The sequence below is a fragment of the Musa acuminata genome, chromosome BXJ2-6, assembly GCF_036884655.1.
Source record: "Musa acuminata AAA Group cultivar baxijiao chromosome BXJ2-6, Cavendish_Baxijiao_AAA, whole genome shotgun sequence".
NCBI lineage: Eukaryota > Viridiplantae > Streptophyta > Magnoliopsida > Zingiberales > Musaceae > Musa > Musa acuminata.
Genome location: NC_088343.1, coordinates 38,751,590 through 38,770,363, shown reverse-complemented (window position 1 = coordinate 38,770,363; position 18,774 = coordinate 38,751,590). Strand labels below are relative to the sequence as shown.

The 18,774-nt window shown below is 36.1% G+C and overlaps 2 protein-coding genes across 2 annotated transcripts; both read left to right on the top strand.

Moving 5' to 3' along the window:
* Positions 1 to 654: 654 nt before the first annotated feature.
* LOC135615506 (uncharacterized) lies at positions 655 to 6,425 on the top strand. Its single transcript, XM_065114115.1, has 5 exons — positions 655 to 783; positions 885 to 1,033; positions 1,115 to 1,163; positions 3,492 to 3,634; positions 6,069 to 6,425. Exons 1-5 carry the CDS (start codon positions 735 to 737, stop codon positions 6,153 to 6,155), a joined length of 477 nt encoding a protein of 158 aa, XP_064970187.1. The 5' UTR covers positions 655 to 734; the 3' UTR covers positions 6,156 to 6,425.
* A 981-nt stretch (positions 6,426 to 7,406) lies between these two features.
* On the top strand, positions 7,407 to 14,020 carry LOC135615505 (eukaryotic translation initiation factor 3 subunit H-like). The gene is made up of 12 exons (XM_065114113.1): positions 7,407 to 7,564; positions 7,707 to 7,786; positions 8,982 to 9,098; positions 9,201 to 9,304; positions 9,893 to 9,959; positions 11,087 to 11,220; positions 11,306 to 11,354; positions 11,556 to 11,627; positions 11,736 to 11,837; positions 11,922 to 11,989; positions 12,655 to 12,807; positions 13,795 to 14,020. The coding sequence occupies exons 1-12, from the start codon at positions 7,555 to 7,557 to the stop codon at positions 13,850 to 13,852; spliced, it is 1,014 nt and encodes a 337-aa protein (XP_064970185.1). The 5' UTR covers positions 7,407 to 7,554; the 3' UTR covers positions 13,853 to 14,020.
* The last annotated feature ends 4,754 nt before the right edge of the window (positions 14,021 to 18,774 follow it).

Sequence of the window (18,774 nt, the reverse complement as noted above, 5' to 3'; positions counted from 1 at the left end):
GATAAGTTTCCTAAAGCGTTAAATAAACAAAATTCAAGCTATAGTGGATGACATTTACACACTCTAATCTTCTATACATAACACATTTTAGGATGTGCGAAGAAATATTGTTCCTATTAACATTTTCGATCATAAGCATTTTTTTTGCCATTAAATATTTTTTACTTTAAAAATAATAAAAATAATAATAAATAGACAAAACTAAGAGATCGAGTAATAAATTTGTTTGGATGATTTGTCAATAATAGCGGCAAAATTAATTATTAATTATCTTTTATAATTAGTTATTATAATATCTCGATTTTTATATTTTTAAATATTATATTCGGTATAAAAGTAAAATATTTAGTTTTGTTTCTTTTTACGTCATCGATCACTGCTGATAGAAATATTATATGTATTTAGTGGTAAATTGAAATGAGAAAAAGTTAATGTATGTTCAGTGATAAATTATATGATATTTTCGTCAAGAAAGTTGTCGGAAAATAAGATTAAATATTTTTATTTTAGATTTTAATATAATTTTAAAAATATAGAGATCGGAATAATAAAGATAATTAATTACATGAGTAAATATATAAATATAAAGTAAATATATAAATATAAAGAAAAAAGAATGGTTTTCCGAAGTTAACCATGCGACCGTCGCATGGTTTTCGTTGTACAATAATAAGTTGCATCTCGGCTTAGCACGTACGGGTAGTCGTAGAAGAAGGACCCGAGAGGAGGGGGTGATGGCGGAGAAGTTGGCACCGGACAAGCGCCACAGCTTCTCCCACGGCGGTAAAGGCCTCGATCCCTCACCGGAATCTCCTCTGTCTTCCTCCGCGGTTGCTGAGGTTTCCGAATAGTTTTATTACGTGTTGCTGGTTTCCATCATCTAGGTCAGAAGGTCTTCGAATGGGATCAAACCCTAGATGAAGTCAACATCTATATCGACCTCCCTGCCAATGTCCCCAAGAAGTTGTTCTACTGCAAGATCCAGTCCGCGCACATCGAATTGGGCATCAAGGGAAATCCCCCTTATCTCAATGTATGCGTTTCCTTTCTCTAGTCATATGTTTGGTTGATTGTTGATAGTCCCTTTTCCTCAATGCCTTCAATTTGTTGTCAGCATGATCTCGCCTGCCCTGTGAAGACTGACTCGTCGTTTTGGACCCTTGGTAATATGTCCTTGTTCTTTGCAAGTTTTGATTTCTTTTCCTTGTCTCAATTCTTCGTCATTTCATAAGGGCTTTGTGGTGATTTTATTGGTAATGGAATTGGTTGGTTAGATCAAGCTAAGTACTGCATTTAGTTAGTTCATGTGGGGAATCAGACAAGCCCTGGATTAAATGGCATCAGATTATTACTGGTATTTAGAGTTATTTATCAACGGTGAGAATAACACACTGTCACTAAATTTTTTTTCTCTGGTCGATTTGAAGAGAAGCTTTAAGTGCCAGTTCATCTATGCTTGAGATTTGAAGCCTCTTTGATGTATCAGTTTATTGTTTTTTTTTTTGGTCTTTTGTCCTAGTTTCTGTGCCTGGTATCTGTCAGCAATACATTTTTAGTACATATACTACACTTTATAAAATCATCCTAACCTTTTTTTTTCTTTTTTGGTGTGCATGCATGTGTCCAAGCTTGTTCTTTGTATTCAACACCTTTTACATTCTTAACTTACAAAAGGTGCTTGTGTCTACTAAATATATATGCATACATGATTAGATTTGAAGCTGCTGATGGACAGAACCTAAAATGTCGAATACACCTGTTATTTGTTCCATTTTTTACTGTCGTGCTAATTTTGGGCTACCCACGAAACTTTGTTAGAATTTTTGAACATAAACTGAAGGAATAAAATATTTGATTCATGCTAATATCCACCAATATTTTGTCTAGTGTTTGTCAAAATAGTGTGGGTTACAAATGATCTTGCATAACTTTTGTGTTGGTATCTATCTACTAAAAATTGAACAAGTCCTTTGCAGGTTGTCCACAATCATAACTGTGAATAGTTCTTATATTCTGTCTTCTTATGACAAAGTAGCACAATTTTTTTTGGAAATGTCTTTGTTGAGAATGGGAAGGAGGATATCTGGCCCTCGACTTTAACAAACTGATCCACTTTCTTCATGATATTCAGCAATAGCAGCTTGCAGCTTTTCATCTTTGTTTTTGGCTTAAGAGTACAAATAGGTTGCTAGCAACTAGCAAGAGACAAGTGGTGAAAGGTTGAGCTTGGATGTGAAGAGATATAATGTCATCTTTATTAACTTAAATGGAATTTCCATTGCAACTTATCATGATTAAAGGAAGGCTTTTGAGAAGTGAAGGATTTTGAAGAACTTTTGCAACAAAAAAAATTTATACTGTTAATTAAATGGGTAATCTAGTTTATGATGGAATACCCCGATTAGTCCCACATCGAAAGTGGGTAAGACTAAGATTGACTTATAAGGGTATGACGAGTATACTGCTATCAACTTCAGCTTAAACATTTTGATCAGTGGTTTAGGTTAAACAAAGTTGATAGGCCAATTCGTCTATCAGGCTCGAGTCATGACATTTGGTATCAGAGTCGATCTAGTATTTGGGCATGGTGAGGGGGCTCGAGTAGAAAAGGGTTATCCGTGGATGGAGTTAGAGGACTCGTCATGACGTTGAGCCACCACTGGGCTACGCCTCACATGCACCATGCTAAGGTTTGATCTGGGCTATGCTGGGCGTTGACGAGGACGTAAAGCCCTTGAGTGGGTCTGATGAGTATATTACTATCAACTTCAGCTTAAATATTTTGGCTAGTTGTTTGGGTCAAACGAAGTTGATAGGCCAACCCATTAGGCTCGAGTTATGACACATGGTCTCCAACCATCATCAGGTTGTGAAGGGTGGAAGGCCCGTAGTCTTATCTTCCACTACAAAGAGAATGCTTCTGCTTATACTGTGACATTCAGGAAATAGATCTACCTTACCACTGAACCAAAGGCCCATCCATAGTAAGAGGAAGCCTAGTGCAAGAAGTTTCTGCCATGGCATTGGGAGGATAGGATATGATGTTCAGGAAATACATGTATCTTACACAGTCATGCTATTTTTACTACAAAATGGGAGGTGCCTTTTGGATTGAGCAACCAGTTTAACCAGGTGATATTTACAAGAGGGTCAAAGAGTACAAACTAAAGGATGCGCATCATCATGTAGGATAAGTTGGTCAGTTTTCTTGGACAGGAGGTTAACTATAGCTTTTTTGTTGTTAGTTCTGATTGATGATAAACTGAGGAAAAGCCATTTGAGGTGGTTGAATGCATCTGTCAGGTAAGATGAAACATTGCAGATTAGTGGTGGGAGGAGAAGGAAGATTTAAGGAGAAATAATTAGAAAGGGTAAGACGGGATTAGTGGCTCTTAATTTAATTAGTTATATCACACTTAATAGAGTTCAATAGTCTTCTCTTTTTTTAGTATGAAAACTGATGACATATTTTCTTATCTTCTACAAAAAAGAGGATGAGATCATGCATGTAACACTACAGAAGAGGGACAAAGGACAAACTTGGTCATCCCCCATACTTGGTCAGGGTGCACTGGATCCATATTCAGCAGATCTTGAACAGAAGCGCCTTATGCTTCAGAGATTCCAGGAAGAGGTAAAGTCTGGTTTTCTTGCTTATTATGTCTAAAAGGGGCATGGTTTTGCAGTGCGTTTTTGGTTTAGCCATGTCTCAACTCCTGATAGGAATATGCTTATGCTTCCTACCAGTCTGGTTATTCTCCTAGTAGGTTATGATTTTGTGGCATTTGTTGCATGACCTATTAAATCTTTATATACTTATGATGAACTTTCTGGTGCTAAACTTAGATTACTGATGAAACTCAATTCAGGCAAGTTTATTGGAAAGAACAAATATATACTTTATCCTCATTTTTACTTGTGAAAGAATTGGGAGCTCCATGATGGTTGATATGCAAAGAATAGCTTAATGCTTAGAGGCTACATCCATAGAATTGGATCATATTATTCAATCTGCTTGGAGTTATTCTTTCACTTGAACTAACATGTTATGAAGTTTAGATTATATTATCACAACACAGCTTTAGGATTGCCCATGACAATCATGCCAAACAGTGTACCCGCATGGTATTGGTGGCATGGGGCATGGTGTCATGCCAGGTGCCAACACTTTTCTGCTATGCTCAAGGTTTGCTGGTTCTTTGCACCATGGCCTCTAGTAGTGAACTGGAGTGCTTTGCACTTTGCAGGGAGAACACGATATAAGGTTTTGTAGAGTAAATTTGGAGAAATGCAGGAATCATAGAGGCAATGAGAGAGGAAAGAAACAGAGGCCCATGTTACTAATGAATTCTTTTTTTGATTAAATATTTCTTGTACAGCTTTTGTTTTAAATAGCTGATCATTTTTCTGTGAAGTATGTCAACTTGAACTAGGATTCCTACTCTAATTGAAACTCCAGACAAAGAAACCAGAAAAAGAAAATGTCTTTCTTATAATGGAGTCATCGGATGTTGTTGATTTTGCTTGAAGCTTTATTATGACATGTGTCATTCTTCCTCAGTATATCCTTTTTATTATATATTTGAGCTCTTTCATATTACCCTATAAGAAATTCTTACCTGCTGAATACATTTAGAAGATTAAACACCCAAATAGTTTCATTTCTTATTTAACTCCTTAATGCATCTGTCTGAGAATAGCAAGCAACTTAACCCTCAAAGTGCTTTTGGTTAAGGGTAAGTATCTATAGTATTAAATTTAATCAACCATTTTATGGGTTGAAATCTGAAATGTAAATTTCAAATAATTGATCCCCCACTTTATTCCCTCAAACGTGGCGGGAAGAAATATGTTCAACCAAACGGTTTTGATAAAAAAAATGCTGATAATCCTTTTTCTTGAGGATAAATGTCTGTTGCTCGGCAAAACTTTCTCTGATTTAATATGGTCTCGATAGATTTCCTTATCTTATCAAATAACTTGTCAGTTATTACAAATATTAGCCTCAGTTGTGGACCTTAGGCAATTTAACTGAAGCCTTCACAGTTGTCTCAATTATTCAATTGCTTCTGCTGTCTAATGGTCTCCCTATATTCTGCATTTGAACTTGAACTTAAGATTGATGAGTTTGAATTACAATCTTCAGCTTGTGGATGAAATTGGATCCTTGAAGTTATTTTGTATCACAAATAGTGCCATAGACACATTCATTGACCTAATTAGGTTCATTGTGCTTGCTTGTTGTATCATCGCATATTCTTTCAAATCCTGTCTTATTGTTTGGATATTTGTTTCAAAGAAAGGAAAAAAGAAAGCAAAAGAAGTTCAACTGACATAGCAATGAGCTCTTTGTAGTTATATGCATCTTTCTTTTCATGTAAGCCATTGTTATGGGGCATCATCTTCTTCATGAGCATCACATGACCCATATGCCACTGAATCCTATACCAATAAGGAGTGATTTCAACTCAATCTCCAGCAGGAATTCAACATAAATTGGAGATTGATGACAAAACACATGGTCCACATGGATTCTGTGGATTGTCGGCCTCGTCTAGGCTTAAATCAGGGTCAGCTCACAATCATTTCACTCCATAACAGCCATAAATAAACTTTCATGATATGCTGTTGGTTTATGACATTGCTTTATATAACAGGAGGCAATTTGTGGTAACTTCATACTAGAGTTATGTGTAAAAATATAGATGGCAGGCGTTTCATTATTAAATAGAACTAAGGCCAAATATATCAAATACAAGTTTAATAATACAAAGAGAAGCTTTAGAGGTATTAGCAAAACACCTGTCATCCATTCATGTGGTAGGTTAACCAAGTTTTGCTAGCAGATTGAAGCTTAAACTTGTATTTCTGTGGCCTAGTGATTTCTACACTCTGTAGAGGTCTCTCCTAGTCATTAAGTGATAATTATATTAACTACTCATAAATTTTTCCAGCAAATTTTCCCCTCAAATCTTCTCTGCACATATTATAATACAATTTTTGGTCCTTCCGAGACCAGTAAAGTCGCACCAAGCTCTAATATCTTCATTTTCGTCGTCAATTTGCAGAATCCAGGTTTCGACTTCTCTCAGGCTCAATTCACTGGGACCTGCCCTGATCCAAGGACTTTCATGGGAGGCGCGCGCTCCGATTGAAATTTTTTATTTTGATTTGTTGGCACTAGCTAATTATTCGGAGCATCTTGGTGATTCTGTGTTGCTTTTGCGACCACATATCTACCCAACATTTGTGAATATTGTCTAAACATGGATTGCATATCCGACTATGCCATGTAGACAAAATTGCCACTTTACGACAGCAGTAGCTGACCATGACATCAAACTGTAATGAATATGATATGTGAATGCTTGTATGCTGCTGAACTGCTAGTCAGTCAGTCCAAAAAATGCCCTCTTTAATTCTCATGATTTGTTGCAACTGCAATATTTTTGCAAAATTGGTCTTTTACTTGCTTGACCAATGACCACCATATCAGCCAGCTAGTTTCTGATGTTGTAGAACTGACTTCCAAATCTAACTGCTTATATTGGATTTGGGGTTAATCGGGAACATCTATCGTTGACTTGTCATTGTTCTCATGTAACTTATAACAGAAAATCTAGGTAAATTTTCTATTGCTGGTTGTCACAGTACTGTATTTATTCGCTGTTTCAATAAACGTCATCAGTAGAATGATAAGAAATGACTGCAACTTCTAATTCATTAACGTCACGTTGCATATATATTTTTATTTCATGAATATGTCAGTTAGTATATTTGGTGATTGACATCTTTGTCAACATTAGCAGCATTATGTTATCTATTTTCATTAAAGATATATGTCAGTTAGTATATTTGGTGATTGACATCTTTGTCAACATTAGCAGCATTATGTTATCTATTTTCATTAAAGATATATGAAAAGTCGAGGCATTGCTCTAAACGGTGGTGTAGCTCATATAGTAGAACGCACGCTTAGTATGCGATAGATACGGTGATTGATACCTTGCATCTTCATGGTATATATTTGCATAGTATATTTTGTAGTAGTAAAAAATAATTAATTATGAAAAAAATATTATTTTTTATAATATATATATTTTTTATATATCTAAAACAAGGTTTCATACTCTTTATAGATATATTAAAAGAAAACATGAAAGCATCCAAAATATTTTGAACTCTCTCGCTTACCAACCTTGAGATACAAATATTTATAGAACAAGCATTTTCTGATTCACAAAAAAATATTTTCCCATTTGAATTCACAGTTCTTCAAATAATTTGAATCGTATTAGAACTATGAAATTATTGCCAATCCTAACGTACTTTGTCTTTAAAATTTGGGTTGTTATGTCCGTTGTCGGATCGTGTTTGCGATTGTACCCGTTTGCAGCGACGCAGGTTTAGTAATCCTACTTCGGAATCAATCTTAAAGCCAAGTAACCCTCGTCGTCGCAACACCCCTCTTCTCCGCAGGAAGCGGCGCATAAAGGACGCCTCTCGGCTTCTCTGTTCCTCGCGCCGTGCCCTAAACCCACCGTTTCGTCTCCGATGGCGAATCGTGAGTGAATCCCCATCCTTTGTCGAATCAATTCCTTCGATGGTTCTCTGTCTCGATCTTAATCTCTTCGACCGATAGATCGGTTTTGTTTGGCTACTCGTAGTTTCTCCTGAGGTTGGGTTTTGGTTTTGGTTTTTGGCAGCCATGGTGCGTTCTTTTCTTCAAGCTGTGTCCTCCGAGGAGGTTACGCCGCCTCTGCGAGTTGTTCAGATGGAAGGGCTGGTAAATCTTGAATCATTTTATGTCATTTTCCTTCCCTTTTTTTTCTTTTTAATACTCCGTCCATTTTGTTTTGGCGAACTTAAGGTTACGATTCAATTTCCGAGGACAAGTTGATAAAAAAGAATTAGGATGTAGTAGCTGACGTGAGAAAATGCTTTTATATTTTTTCCTCATCAAGTTCGTTGTTTTGTAGTCTTCAATTTGAGGGAGTTTTGCGCAAAAAATTAGAATTCGTCATATGGACCTTCTCGAAATTCCATTGCACTAGGTTATGTTTCGTATGATTTGCTAGATTTTTGCTTTTGTTTGGGAACTTGTATTTTTTCAACTCAGCCATGTACGTCTTTTGAAAAAGCTATGGATCAGTTGTTGCTCTGGTATCTTAAATTTACTATACTGAAGATTTGCCTAACTATGATGTCAATTCAGACAGTTTGATTCTTATGGTATCGAAGATGTTGAGGTGGGTTTGCTAGGAAACTGGAGCCAGGAGAAATCTGTTTCGTTTTCTCCTTGGGAATGGTGGGTGAGCGGTGGTGGTAAAAGTTGTAAGCTTATTCTGGGTGAAAAATCGATGAAGCCTTCCATATATGAGTCTACATGTTTCCTGTAGCGTCCAAAGAGTGTGTTAAAACATATTGGGGGCCATTAGAGACCAAACATGCATAGTATACTGAAAGTATTATATGAGTCTTGTATGGATCATGCTGTATGGTTCAACATGTAAAAGAAGAAAAACATAATCGACACTCACATGCATTCAAACACTGGTACTCGTATGCAATTTATAGTTAGAAGGATCAGATTTAGCTTTCTACCGAGCAGAATCATTTTTTTCAAAAGTAAAGGGTCATCTGTTATTAACCTATTGCACAGTCAAACTTGTTCTAAAATTACCCTATCAAAATATTGTCATAGACTTTTTTTTTTTGTAATATAATTTGTTACTTGTGCTATGCACATCATGTAGTGCGAATGGGAGCTTCCGCCTTTGTGCTATACTTTAAATCCAAATAAATGGTCAAGAAAACAAATAGGCCATGATTGATTCTTCCGGGGACTTGGAATTCTTACCAATTGCTCTTATATTTTGATTAAGATATAATTATGAAAGTTCTTGCTTGCATGTGCTACTTAGTTCTATTATAAAAGAAGTCTCTGACAGAATATATATTCTCTGGTTGATTCTGTGCAGGCCGTTCTGAAGATAATTAAACATTGCAATGAATTCTCGCCAGCTCTTGTCACAGGTCAACTTCTTGGTCTAGATGTTGGTAGTGTTCTTGAAGTGACCAATTGTTTTCCTTTCCCGGTATGAAATGATGTCAAATCTTAGACCAAATAAGTTGCAACCATTTAGCAATGTCCACGGATGTTATGCTTTCTCTCATTTTTCTTCACTACCATGTCTAAGACAAGGGAAGAAGATGAGGAAGTTGAAGCAGATGGGGCCAACTATCAGCTGGAAATGATGAGATGTCTAAGAGAGGTTAATGTGGACAATAACACTGTGGGATGGTATGTTATTAATGTTTCTTTTTTAGTAGAATTCAACATCATTATGGATGACAGTGATGATTCATTTCGAGGTTATCCTTTTACTTGTTTTGGTCTTCAATTTAATCATTCTATAAAAAATATGACTTTTGTGAGTTATTTCGTTTGCTAGATGTTGCTTATCTGTGGAAACATTTTGCTAACCTTTAGCTGTCCATTTATGCATTCTGGAAGCCTTCTATTGCTAGATTTGCCCTAGGTTTAGGCTTCAGTCTTACTTGCAACCTTTTTAAATTTGAATCAACCTGGAACAGTCTCCATATTGATGGGAATATGGTTGTGAATTATTGAGTTTTTAACTGTTTAAAAACCTTGGAAAGTAGGAAAAAGCTTAGCCTGCTGAACTTTGTTAATGTGTTCAAAGTTTGTGGTGAAAGTTGGAAAAAAATATCTTTTAATTATTGTCTTTTTATTTATTCATTGGCTACATTTCTTTTGGGAATAAACTAGGTATTTTATCTCATTGGCAGAGAATCTGTTTATACCAAAGTCCTAACATTTAGGATCTCCAAGCTTTTCCTCTACCAGCTAACTGCCTTCTATCTTCAGGTACCAGTCGACTTTACTGGGATCTTTCCAGACTGTGGAGCTGATTGAAACGTTCATGAATTACCAGGTAATGTGAAGATCCTTGTCATACATTCCCATGGTATGTTTAGGATACTAATGGTATCATACTGCTTTGAGTTTACAAAGTTACCCTAATTTCCATGATGAATTTCATACGATTGTAGGATGAATAGCTAAACGTAATGAATGAGGGACATAATTTTGCGTACTTTCTGATCATCAAACAGCTGGAGACAGCAATTTATTTTTCGATTTTTTCATGTAAATATTAAATAGTTCATTTTTTATGTCTTCTTTCTTGTGTTACTTTTTCTTAAACCGGTAAAAACACATTATTTTGTCCTATATTAAATGAAATTTAGATATCTTTGAGGATTTCAGGTCTTACCATGTTGCTTAAGTCCAGAACTGCAATAGTAGGTTGAATAATTATGATAGTTTGTAGGATCAGATACTGATAGTGCAGTGATGTTGCCTTGTGATTGGGGTGCAATGGGTCAGTGGCATGAAGACTTTTAGATAAGCCAAGGGTGTCTAAGAGATATACCAACTGTTTTAAATGCAGATGGGTGGCAACATATAAGCTTCACCAGCATGCTTGGTGTTTGTAATATGTTGGCACGTTTCAAACACGAGATTCTTGGCACCTGTCAAAAGTATGTTAAAGCACTGAACAGACCCATGTGCCTTGGTATGTTGACATGGGATGATATGAACAGAACTTTCTCAAACTCAAAGAGCATGCTTCCATAAACTGGCAGCTGACTCTACATCTAATATAAGTTATGTTCTCTTAGCCGTTAATACTCTTTTGAGATAACAGATAAAGTTAAATGATGGAGAACATCTTTAAGTTTTAAAAGCAGAGTAACGTCAAGATCAAACTAATATGAACCAACCCATAAGTGCAACTTAGTCAATACAAGATTAACTTAGAGACATCAGTCATGAAGATCAATCAGTTTGTTTCTAATTAATAAGTTTGGTGAATTGCATAATGACATTTAGCACCATTTCAACTGCTTATTTTTCTCATCCTAATGGTTGGTGATATATTTGGTTTGTCATATTTGTTCTTTATGTTGCTTTAGTTACTATTAGATGAATCACTGTTATTCTTGATGAAAATTTTTGATCTCAGGTTATTGTTATATAACATTTTTATTCACACAGGAAAATATTCGAAGATGTGTGTGTATCATATATGATCCATCAAGGTCTTCTCAAGGTGCTTTAGCTCTCAAGGCCTTGAAACTTGCAGATTCGTTTATGGATCTTTACCGCAACAATAATTTTACCGGGGAGAAGTATGTTTTCCTTTGTGATCTAAGTTAATCAAGTTGTTGATAGTTAATTTTCTCTGTACTATGCATGTGATTGCTTCATTTTTAGGCTGAGAGAAAAGAAGCTTTCATGGGTAGATATCTTTGAGGAGATACCTGTGAGTTGATTTTCTCAAGCTGTCACTTGAAGCTACCATTCAATGTTTTTTTATTTGCAAATTTGAATCACTTGCTTGCTCATCTTTTTATTAGTTATATGTCGTATGTCGTAGAAGATCATAGATACCATCTTTTTAACATGTGTTCTATACTTTTTTTTTTCCTCTTATACTTGTTACTTTTGTTTGTTGATTGGACAGATTAAAGTTTCTAATTCTGCACTTGCAAGTGCATTCATGACTGAATTGGAGCCTGAATCCCCTGTTGCACAGGTCTGATAGCTCCTCCATTGTAGTGAATGCTCTACTGAATCGTTCTGTGAGTTTCTAGTGTTGCTTTTCATGCTTGTAAGTCTTGAACGCATGGAGATTTTGTGACAGTGTGATTATGATCGACTGAAGTTATCCACTGCTCCATACGTGGAAAGAAACCTAGAATTTTTGATTGATTGCATGGAAGATCTTTCTGCGGAACAGAATAAGGTTTGATGTGCCTTCCGAATGATTTACCTTTCTTTGTTCTAGCAAATGAGATCACATGCCCAATTTGTTCTTTTTTGTTTTCAGTTCCAGTACTATTACCGAAATCTGTCAAGACAGCAAGCTCAACAGCAAGCGTGGCTTCAAAAAAGAAGGTAAAATGTACATAACCAATTTACGGGATCATATCACTTTCTTTGTATTTAGACATTGGACCATCTTATTTCCTGTGTTGAGCTAGCTTGTCCTTTTTCTATTTTCCGGATGTGTCATGTACAAATTTGTTTGATCCTTTCTTTTTCTGTCTGACATTTTTGTAATTTTGATTTAATGAATTCAAAACAAATCCTTTCAAGGTGCTTCTACAGAGTATGAATTAGTTTCTCTATCAACATTCATGTATGGTATTATACTCGGAAGTCAGAACTTAACATTAATACAAGAAATGATAGTGTCCTTGTTTGTTCTCCTCAAACTCTTCCCGGAACAAAGGAGTTGGTTGACTGTCCTTCCATATGTATGCCAATTTTGTTTTGATGCTTTGATTATAAGTAATATTATTTGGATTTATTAAGGTCCAGGTATCGGGGCTTCTATCCAGATTATTTATGACTATTTGCAATTTGTTCAGTTCGTCGGATACCAATTGCTATGACATTAAAGCCAAGTTTATGCAGCCGAAAGCGTGTCTGTGATGTTCAACCTCTGTGTGGTTTTATTAAGCTCATTTGATGCAACAATCTTAACTTGGATCTTGTGCATTTGTTGTTTTTTATTTAGATAATATATTTAAAGTTTGTGTCTATATATTATGTGATAGGGTGGAGAACATGGCACGGAAAGCGGCTGGGGAGGAACCACTGCCTGAGGAAGATCCATCAAATCCCATTTTCAAACCAATACCAGAGCCATCCCGTTTGGATAGCTATCTCATAACAAATCAGATATCCAACTACTGCAACCAGATTAATGGGTATGCAAGTGTAACTAAATCTCATCTAGAAACATGCCACTTATCCTCTTTACTAGTATGTGTTTGTAGATCATTCTTTAATATGGAAATTTGAAGCGTGCAAAATACACTAGAATAACACAAATGAAGTTTAAACTAAAGCATCTGACATCTGAAGTAATATTGGCATAATATTACTAAATCTGCTTATATTAGCAGCCATCAAAGTATAAAAAAGTTGTTTTTGTTCTCGTTAACCAATTCTATTGCTATGCTGCTACAGATATGCTGCTCTTTGTTACTTTGATCTGCTAACAGAGATCAAACTTGATGCTCGGATATGACATTCATAATATCTTTTCCTCCCTGTTTGTATTTCACACATTTGTTTTATGCCACAGAATTTATTGGAAGTTATTTGGGTGAGAATGTTCGATACTGTTTTCTTTATAGAATTATGTTGTTTCTGCTACTGTCTTCCATGTTTTTTAACTATAATATGCAACTGGTGCCGTAGGAGCAGTTAGTATCTCCAATATAATATGTTAAATAATTGAAAGTAAATGGCCATTATTTCAGTGTTGGTTATTGGTTACACGCACAGAAGGTTTCTAAATTAATCTGACTGTTATGATGAGCTAAACCTGAATAGCAATCTACTGCCTCCAATAAGGGTCACTATTTCTGTCATAACGTGGTCATTAAGTACTCAAAATAAGGGGTGTAATGTTTTGTCTTGAAAATTATCAAGAAAATTGTAAGCCATTTTACATAATTGAAAATTATCACGGGAATCTTATACACCATATCTTTTGATCTTGCCTTTGGTCTTTCTACGTAATATTTTTGTTCTTCTGGATGTTAAGGTTAAAGATGGGTGTTCGAATGTAACCAAGTGTTTTCTTTCTTGTGTTATTTCATTTTGTTTGTTGTTTCATGCCTCTTAGCAGGAAAGGAAAATATGATTAATGTGTAATTTAATCTCTTTTGTTGTTTTAAAAATTGCAGTGTTGCTGGTCAAAACTTTAACAGATTATACATGATGAAGGCTTTGCAAGAGAATTAAATCCAAGATGGTATACCGCATGTGAGATTGGATGGGCTACGAAGAACATCATCTATGGGAGTAACTGTCGTTAGCAAAGATCATTTTGAAGCAGTTCTTATAACTTTTGGTATTGAGAATTTTGGTCAACTAACATTTCAATTGTGAAACTTTTGGTGGCATTCCCCAGTTGACATCTCCATATGGTTGACATAATTGTTTTATTGTTTCTTGGCAAGTTTGACTTAGTTTGATGTTATTAGATTATATGATTCTATCTAATTACGTAAGATATATTATAGATGTTATTGAATTTTGATTATGATTATCATTTCATAAAAAGAAAGTTTAATTATGATAGAATCTCTTACGAAATGAATTTGATGAGAGAGATTTTTTTAATTATTTATCTTAGATTATTTATTTTTATTTATAAATAGATAGAATTTTTAAGAGACTCATATATTTGATTTATCGTTATTTGATTTTAATTTTTTTATAATAATTTTTTTTATAACAATGGCATATTATGGTTTTTATGTTTACAATTGGTATAAGTGCTTATTTTGAAATCAAATACTTTATATCATAAAAATATTTCAGATCTATTTTGCATTTAGATGTGTTTGTTACCATCCTTTGCTAGCCAAAAAGTATTATTCGATTTTAATTTATGATACTTAGAACGAGATAACGATCAGTTTGTGTTGTCGATTTGTCTTTTATTTAGTTCGTCATGTTAGTTGTTTACGGGTGATGTGAGGTTTCTCATGTTTGATTGATAAATTATAATTAATAGTTTATTATCGACGCTAGTATTATTAAGGGTGATGACACATGATGGTTGCCAACCTAATTATGGCGATGGGTGTTTACGTAGTGGAAGCACCATAGGGTGCAACAGACTTGCCGAGATGGGCGTAGGCAATTGCAATAGTGCTATTGCTTGCGGTGGTTACGACAGTTGTAGGAATATCATTGCAATGGCATTTACTAGGCACAACTAGTGCCACTGGATGCCAAAGCCCAATGATTGTGTAGTAGAAATATGTGCACAATTGTGCAACAACGATCGTAGGAGTCGTCGAGTGATGCGTGTGCATAGTCTAATGATGATGGGTGTGGCCGAGCAACACGTGTGCATAGTTGCACATAGTCTAATGATGATGGGTGTGGTCGAACAACACGTGCGCATAGTTGCACGTGGGCATGGACGAAAAGGAATGAGAATTAGGGTTTTTTAAAAAAAATATTTTTACCCTTAAAAAACCATGAAAATTTCAATTTGTTCTTAAAATTTACCGCTCTTCAGTATTATATATTTCCATTATATCCCATGAAAAATTATAGTTTTATACCTTAGAAATTAAAATTTTTGAATTTATGTCATCAATAATAAATTAATTAATTAAATTTATTTTAACTAAATGTTTTGATTGGATTTGATTATGATTGTATTTTAATTGCTTGATTGGATATAGACTAGATCAATTTGATTGAATTTGAAAAATAAATCAATTTTGATCAATTTTTTTTATTTTGATGAACTTTAAATTCTAATTGATTTAATTGGGTTGATGTTTAGCCTAATTTTGGGCCTGCCGAATTAAATAAGGTTGATTGTCTAATTTAGAGTTTTGAGAAGATCTCAAAACTTATTGATATCATAACTAATAATCTTGTAAAATAAGCACAACGGACAGTTTTGAGAAGATTTCAAAGGAAAAATAAATTTATTATTTATTATTATTATGTGGTATATCTATAAGAATAAAATTATGATATATGAATCAAAAACACCTCTCATTGTTTTCAAAGTAACATTTATAAAAAATGATACGATACAATAAACGAAGAGTTAAGATAAATAATTAAAATGATATTTGAGAACTCATTGAATAACTCACTAACTATATAAAAAAGCTCTTAATATAAACGTGACCCAAAGGATAATATCGAACAATATATTAATCAAATTTATTATACAAGATTTTACTAAAAAAATATATTTATCATAACAAAAAAAATTTAAATTTTAAATAAACTCATTAAAAATTGTCATAACATTAATGACTTACTATGATTTTAAGTTAGATGATATGGATGTGAAAATAAATTTTCTGAATAAAAATCTATATTTATATAGATTAACCTAAATGATTCACAGAGAAAATGTAAGAAATGTAAATTTGATATGCAAATTTAGAAAATTTATTTATGATATTAAATATCTCCTGACAATGATATATAAATTTTTATGAGCCTCTGCTCTCCCATTTGTTCATAATTCATCGTTCAGTTTTTTTATAACAGAAAAAAAGATAAGTTTAGTTTTTCTTATATATCGATATCACTACAACCTTCGGATCCAACGACGATATATCTACAAATATCATAAAATTTTTATAACAGTATTGAAAGATATATGTCATATATTTCACATATCGTTGTTTGATTTTATTTTTTTATATTCAATTTTTATATAATATTTGATCTATTGAATAATTTTTAATATTATGATATGTCGAAATATCACATAAATTTTTTTATATTTATAAATGTTCCTTTGACAGGCTTATTTTTGTTAGGATCGAGAGCACTAAGAAGGGGGGGGGGGGGTGAATTAGTGCAGCGGAAATCTTACAGCGATTAAAAACCAAAAGCTGCGTTCGTTCAATAAAAGCTATTATGATGCAAAAGCTAATTCTCAGTTTGTATCTAAGTGCAGTTTGCGTCTAAGCGCATATTGCGTCTAAGCGCAGTTTGCGTCTAAACACAGTTTGCGTCTAAGCGCAGTTTGCGTCTAAACACAGTTTGCGTCTAAGCGCAGTTTTGCGTCTAAGCGCAGTTTACGTCTAAACTCAGATTTACGTCTAAACGCAGTTTTACGTCTAAACGCAGATTTACGTCTAAACGCAGATTTACGTCTAAACTTTGAAACTCGTTTGTATACTCGCAGAAGGCAGTATGCAGTTGAAATCAAGACGTAAACGTGAACTGAGAACTGATGATTGTGAGAGGAAAGCCGATTTACGTCTAAATGCAGTTTTACGTCTAAATGTTGAAACTCGTTCGTAAAATTTTAGAGGACAGTTTGCAGTTATCAATAGGATCAAAATGTAAGTGTAAACTGCAAAGAAACTCTTTCGTAAAAGCACGGAAGACAGTTCTGCAGAATCAAACGTAAACGTAAACTGTAATGTACGAAAATACGAATTTACGTCTGAATGCAGATTCGGAAGAACAGCACTTAGAACTTGTTCGTGAGAGCGCAGAGAGCAGTAGTAATGGAGGAGGTTTGCAGTAATGATAAAGTGCTCAAAAATAAACGCAAACCAGAGATTTAGAGTGGTTCGGTCAGCCTTGACCTACTCCACTTTTGGCTTCCTCCACCGACGAGGTTACCGACGTCAACTAGGGGCCTTCCTTCAATAGGCGAAGGCCAAACTTCCCTTTTACAGTTTCTCTCCTTTTGACAGGCTCAGGAGACAACCTTTACAGACCTTTCTCTCCTCACTTTACAACTGAAAACTTGAAGAACAGAAGGAGGAGACTTAAAGGCTTTACAACACTTTTGAGCTCTTAGAATCACAGAAAAGATCAAGATTTCGGTGTAGGTCTGTATCTTTTCAGTGCTGAATGGGTGGGGTATTTATAGGCCCCAACCCAATTCAAATTTCGAGCTCAAAACGATCAAATCCCGGAATTCCGGGATCAGGCGGTTGCACCTCTTGACTGGAGAGGTGGCACCGCCTGGCAGAGCTCGAAGTCTGAGCTCAGGCGGTTGCACCTCTCGACTGGAGAGGTGGCACCGCCTGGCAGAGCTCGAAGACTGAGCTCGGACGGTTCCACCTTCTCTGTCAGGGGTAGTTGCACCTTCCTGCCAGAGCTCGAAGACCGAGCTCAGGCGGTGCATCTCCTGACCAGAGAAGTTTCTCTTCTCTGCCAGAGGTGGTTGCACCTCTCTGCCAGAGGTGGTTGCACCACTCTGCCAGAGCTCGAAGACCGAGCTCAGGCGGTGCATCTCCTGTCCAGAGAGGTTGCAGCTCTCTGCTAGAGCTCGAAGACCGAGCTCGGTGGTTGCATCGCCTGCCAGAGCTCGGAACTTGAGCTCTGGCGGTGCTACCTCTCGACAGAGGAGGTTGCACCGCCCAGTCTCGCTTGGAGACTGAGCCCTGGGCGGTTGCACCTCTTGGCTGGGGCGGTTGCACCGCCTAGTCTCGCTGGGAGACTTAGCCTGGGCGGTGGCACCTCCCTGCCTGGGCGGTTGCACCTCCCACAGCTACTTGGGTTCGAATGGGTTGAACCATTCGACCCAACTTGAGTTCTTCAGGGGCCCAATTGCCCCAGGATTAAGCTAATGGGATCACCTCCCATTTCTAACTTAATCACCGTGCTAACTACGATTAAATCTAAGACAATTTCTGCAGCTTTGCTTCGGTACGTCAATCGCTTCTTCCGGCGAGTTTCCGGCGAACTTCCGTCGATCATCCGATGAACCCTTGGTGATGCTTCTGCGGACTTCCGGCAAACTCCTGGACTTTGCGACGATCCACTTGGCGAGTTCCGACGAGCTTCGCTTGGCAAGCTTCTGGACTTCTCGGATCTGTTCTCGCAGAACCTCCGACGACCGTCCGTACTTCCGTCGAACTCTCGAACTCCCAATGTGATCATGAACTTGACTCCGGCGCAACTCCTGCTGCTTGTCTATCTTTCATCGTAGTTAATCCTGCACACTTAAAACAAAACTTCGATCGAGACAATTAATCCTAAGCAATTAACCAAGTTGTCCGGCATGTCATTGGTCCCTCGACGCTTCGTCTGATTCTTCGGCGCATCGTCCTCTCCTGCGGCCTATTGCCCAATCGGCCAGTTGACTCCGCAACTCCGATATCCTTGGCACAATACCCGCTCTACTTGGCCCGATGCCCGAGTCCACGGCC

Excerpts from the sequence above, each read along its gene's own strand:
- LOC135615506 (XM_065114115.1), top strand. The coding sequence starts at position 735 with ATGGCGGAGAAGTTGGCACCGGACAAGCGCCACAGCTTCTCCCACGGC. Across the intron at positions 784-884 it reads CCACAGCTTCTCCCACGGCG|GTCAGAAGGTCTTCGAATGG; the intron begins GTAAAGGCCTCG and ends TCCATCATCTAG. Across the intron at positions 1,164-3,491 it reads CTCGTCGTTTTGGACCCTTG|AGGATGAGATCATGCATGTA; the intron begins GTAATATGTCCT and ends TCTACAAAAAAG.
- LOC135615505 (XM_065114113.1), top strand. Across the intron at positions 9,099-9,200 it reads CCAATTGTTTTCCTTTCCCG|ACAAGGGAAGAAGATGAGGA; the intron begins GTATGAAATGAT and ends ACCATGTCTAAG. Across the intron at positions 11,355-11,555 it reads ATATCTTTGAGGAGATACCT|ATTAAAGTTTCTAATTCTGC; the intron begins GTGAGTTGATTT and ends TTGATTGGACAG.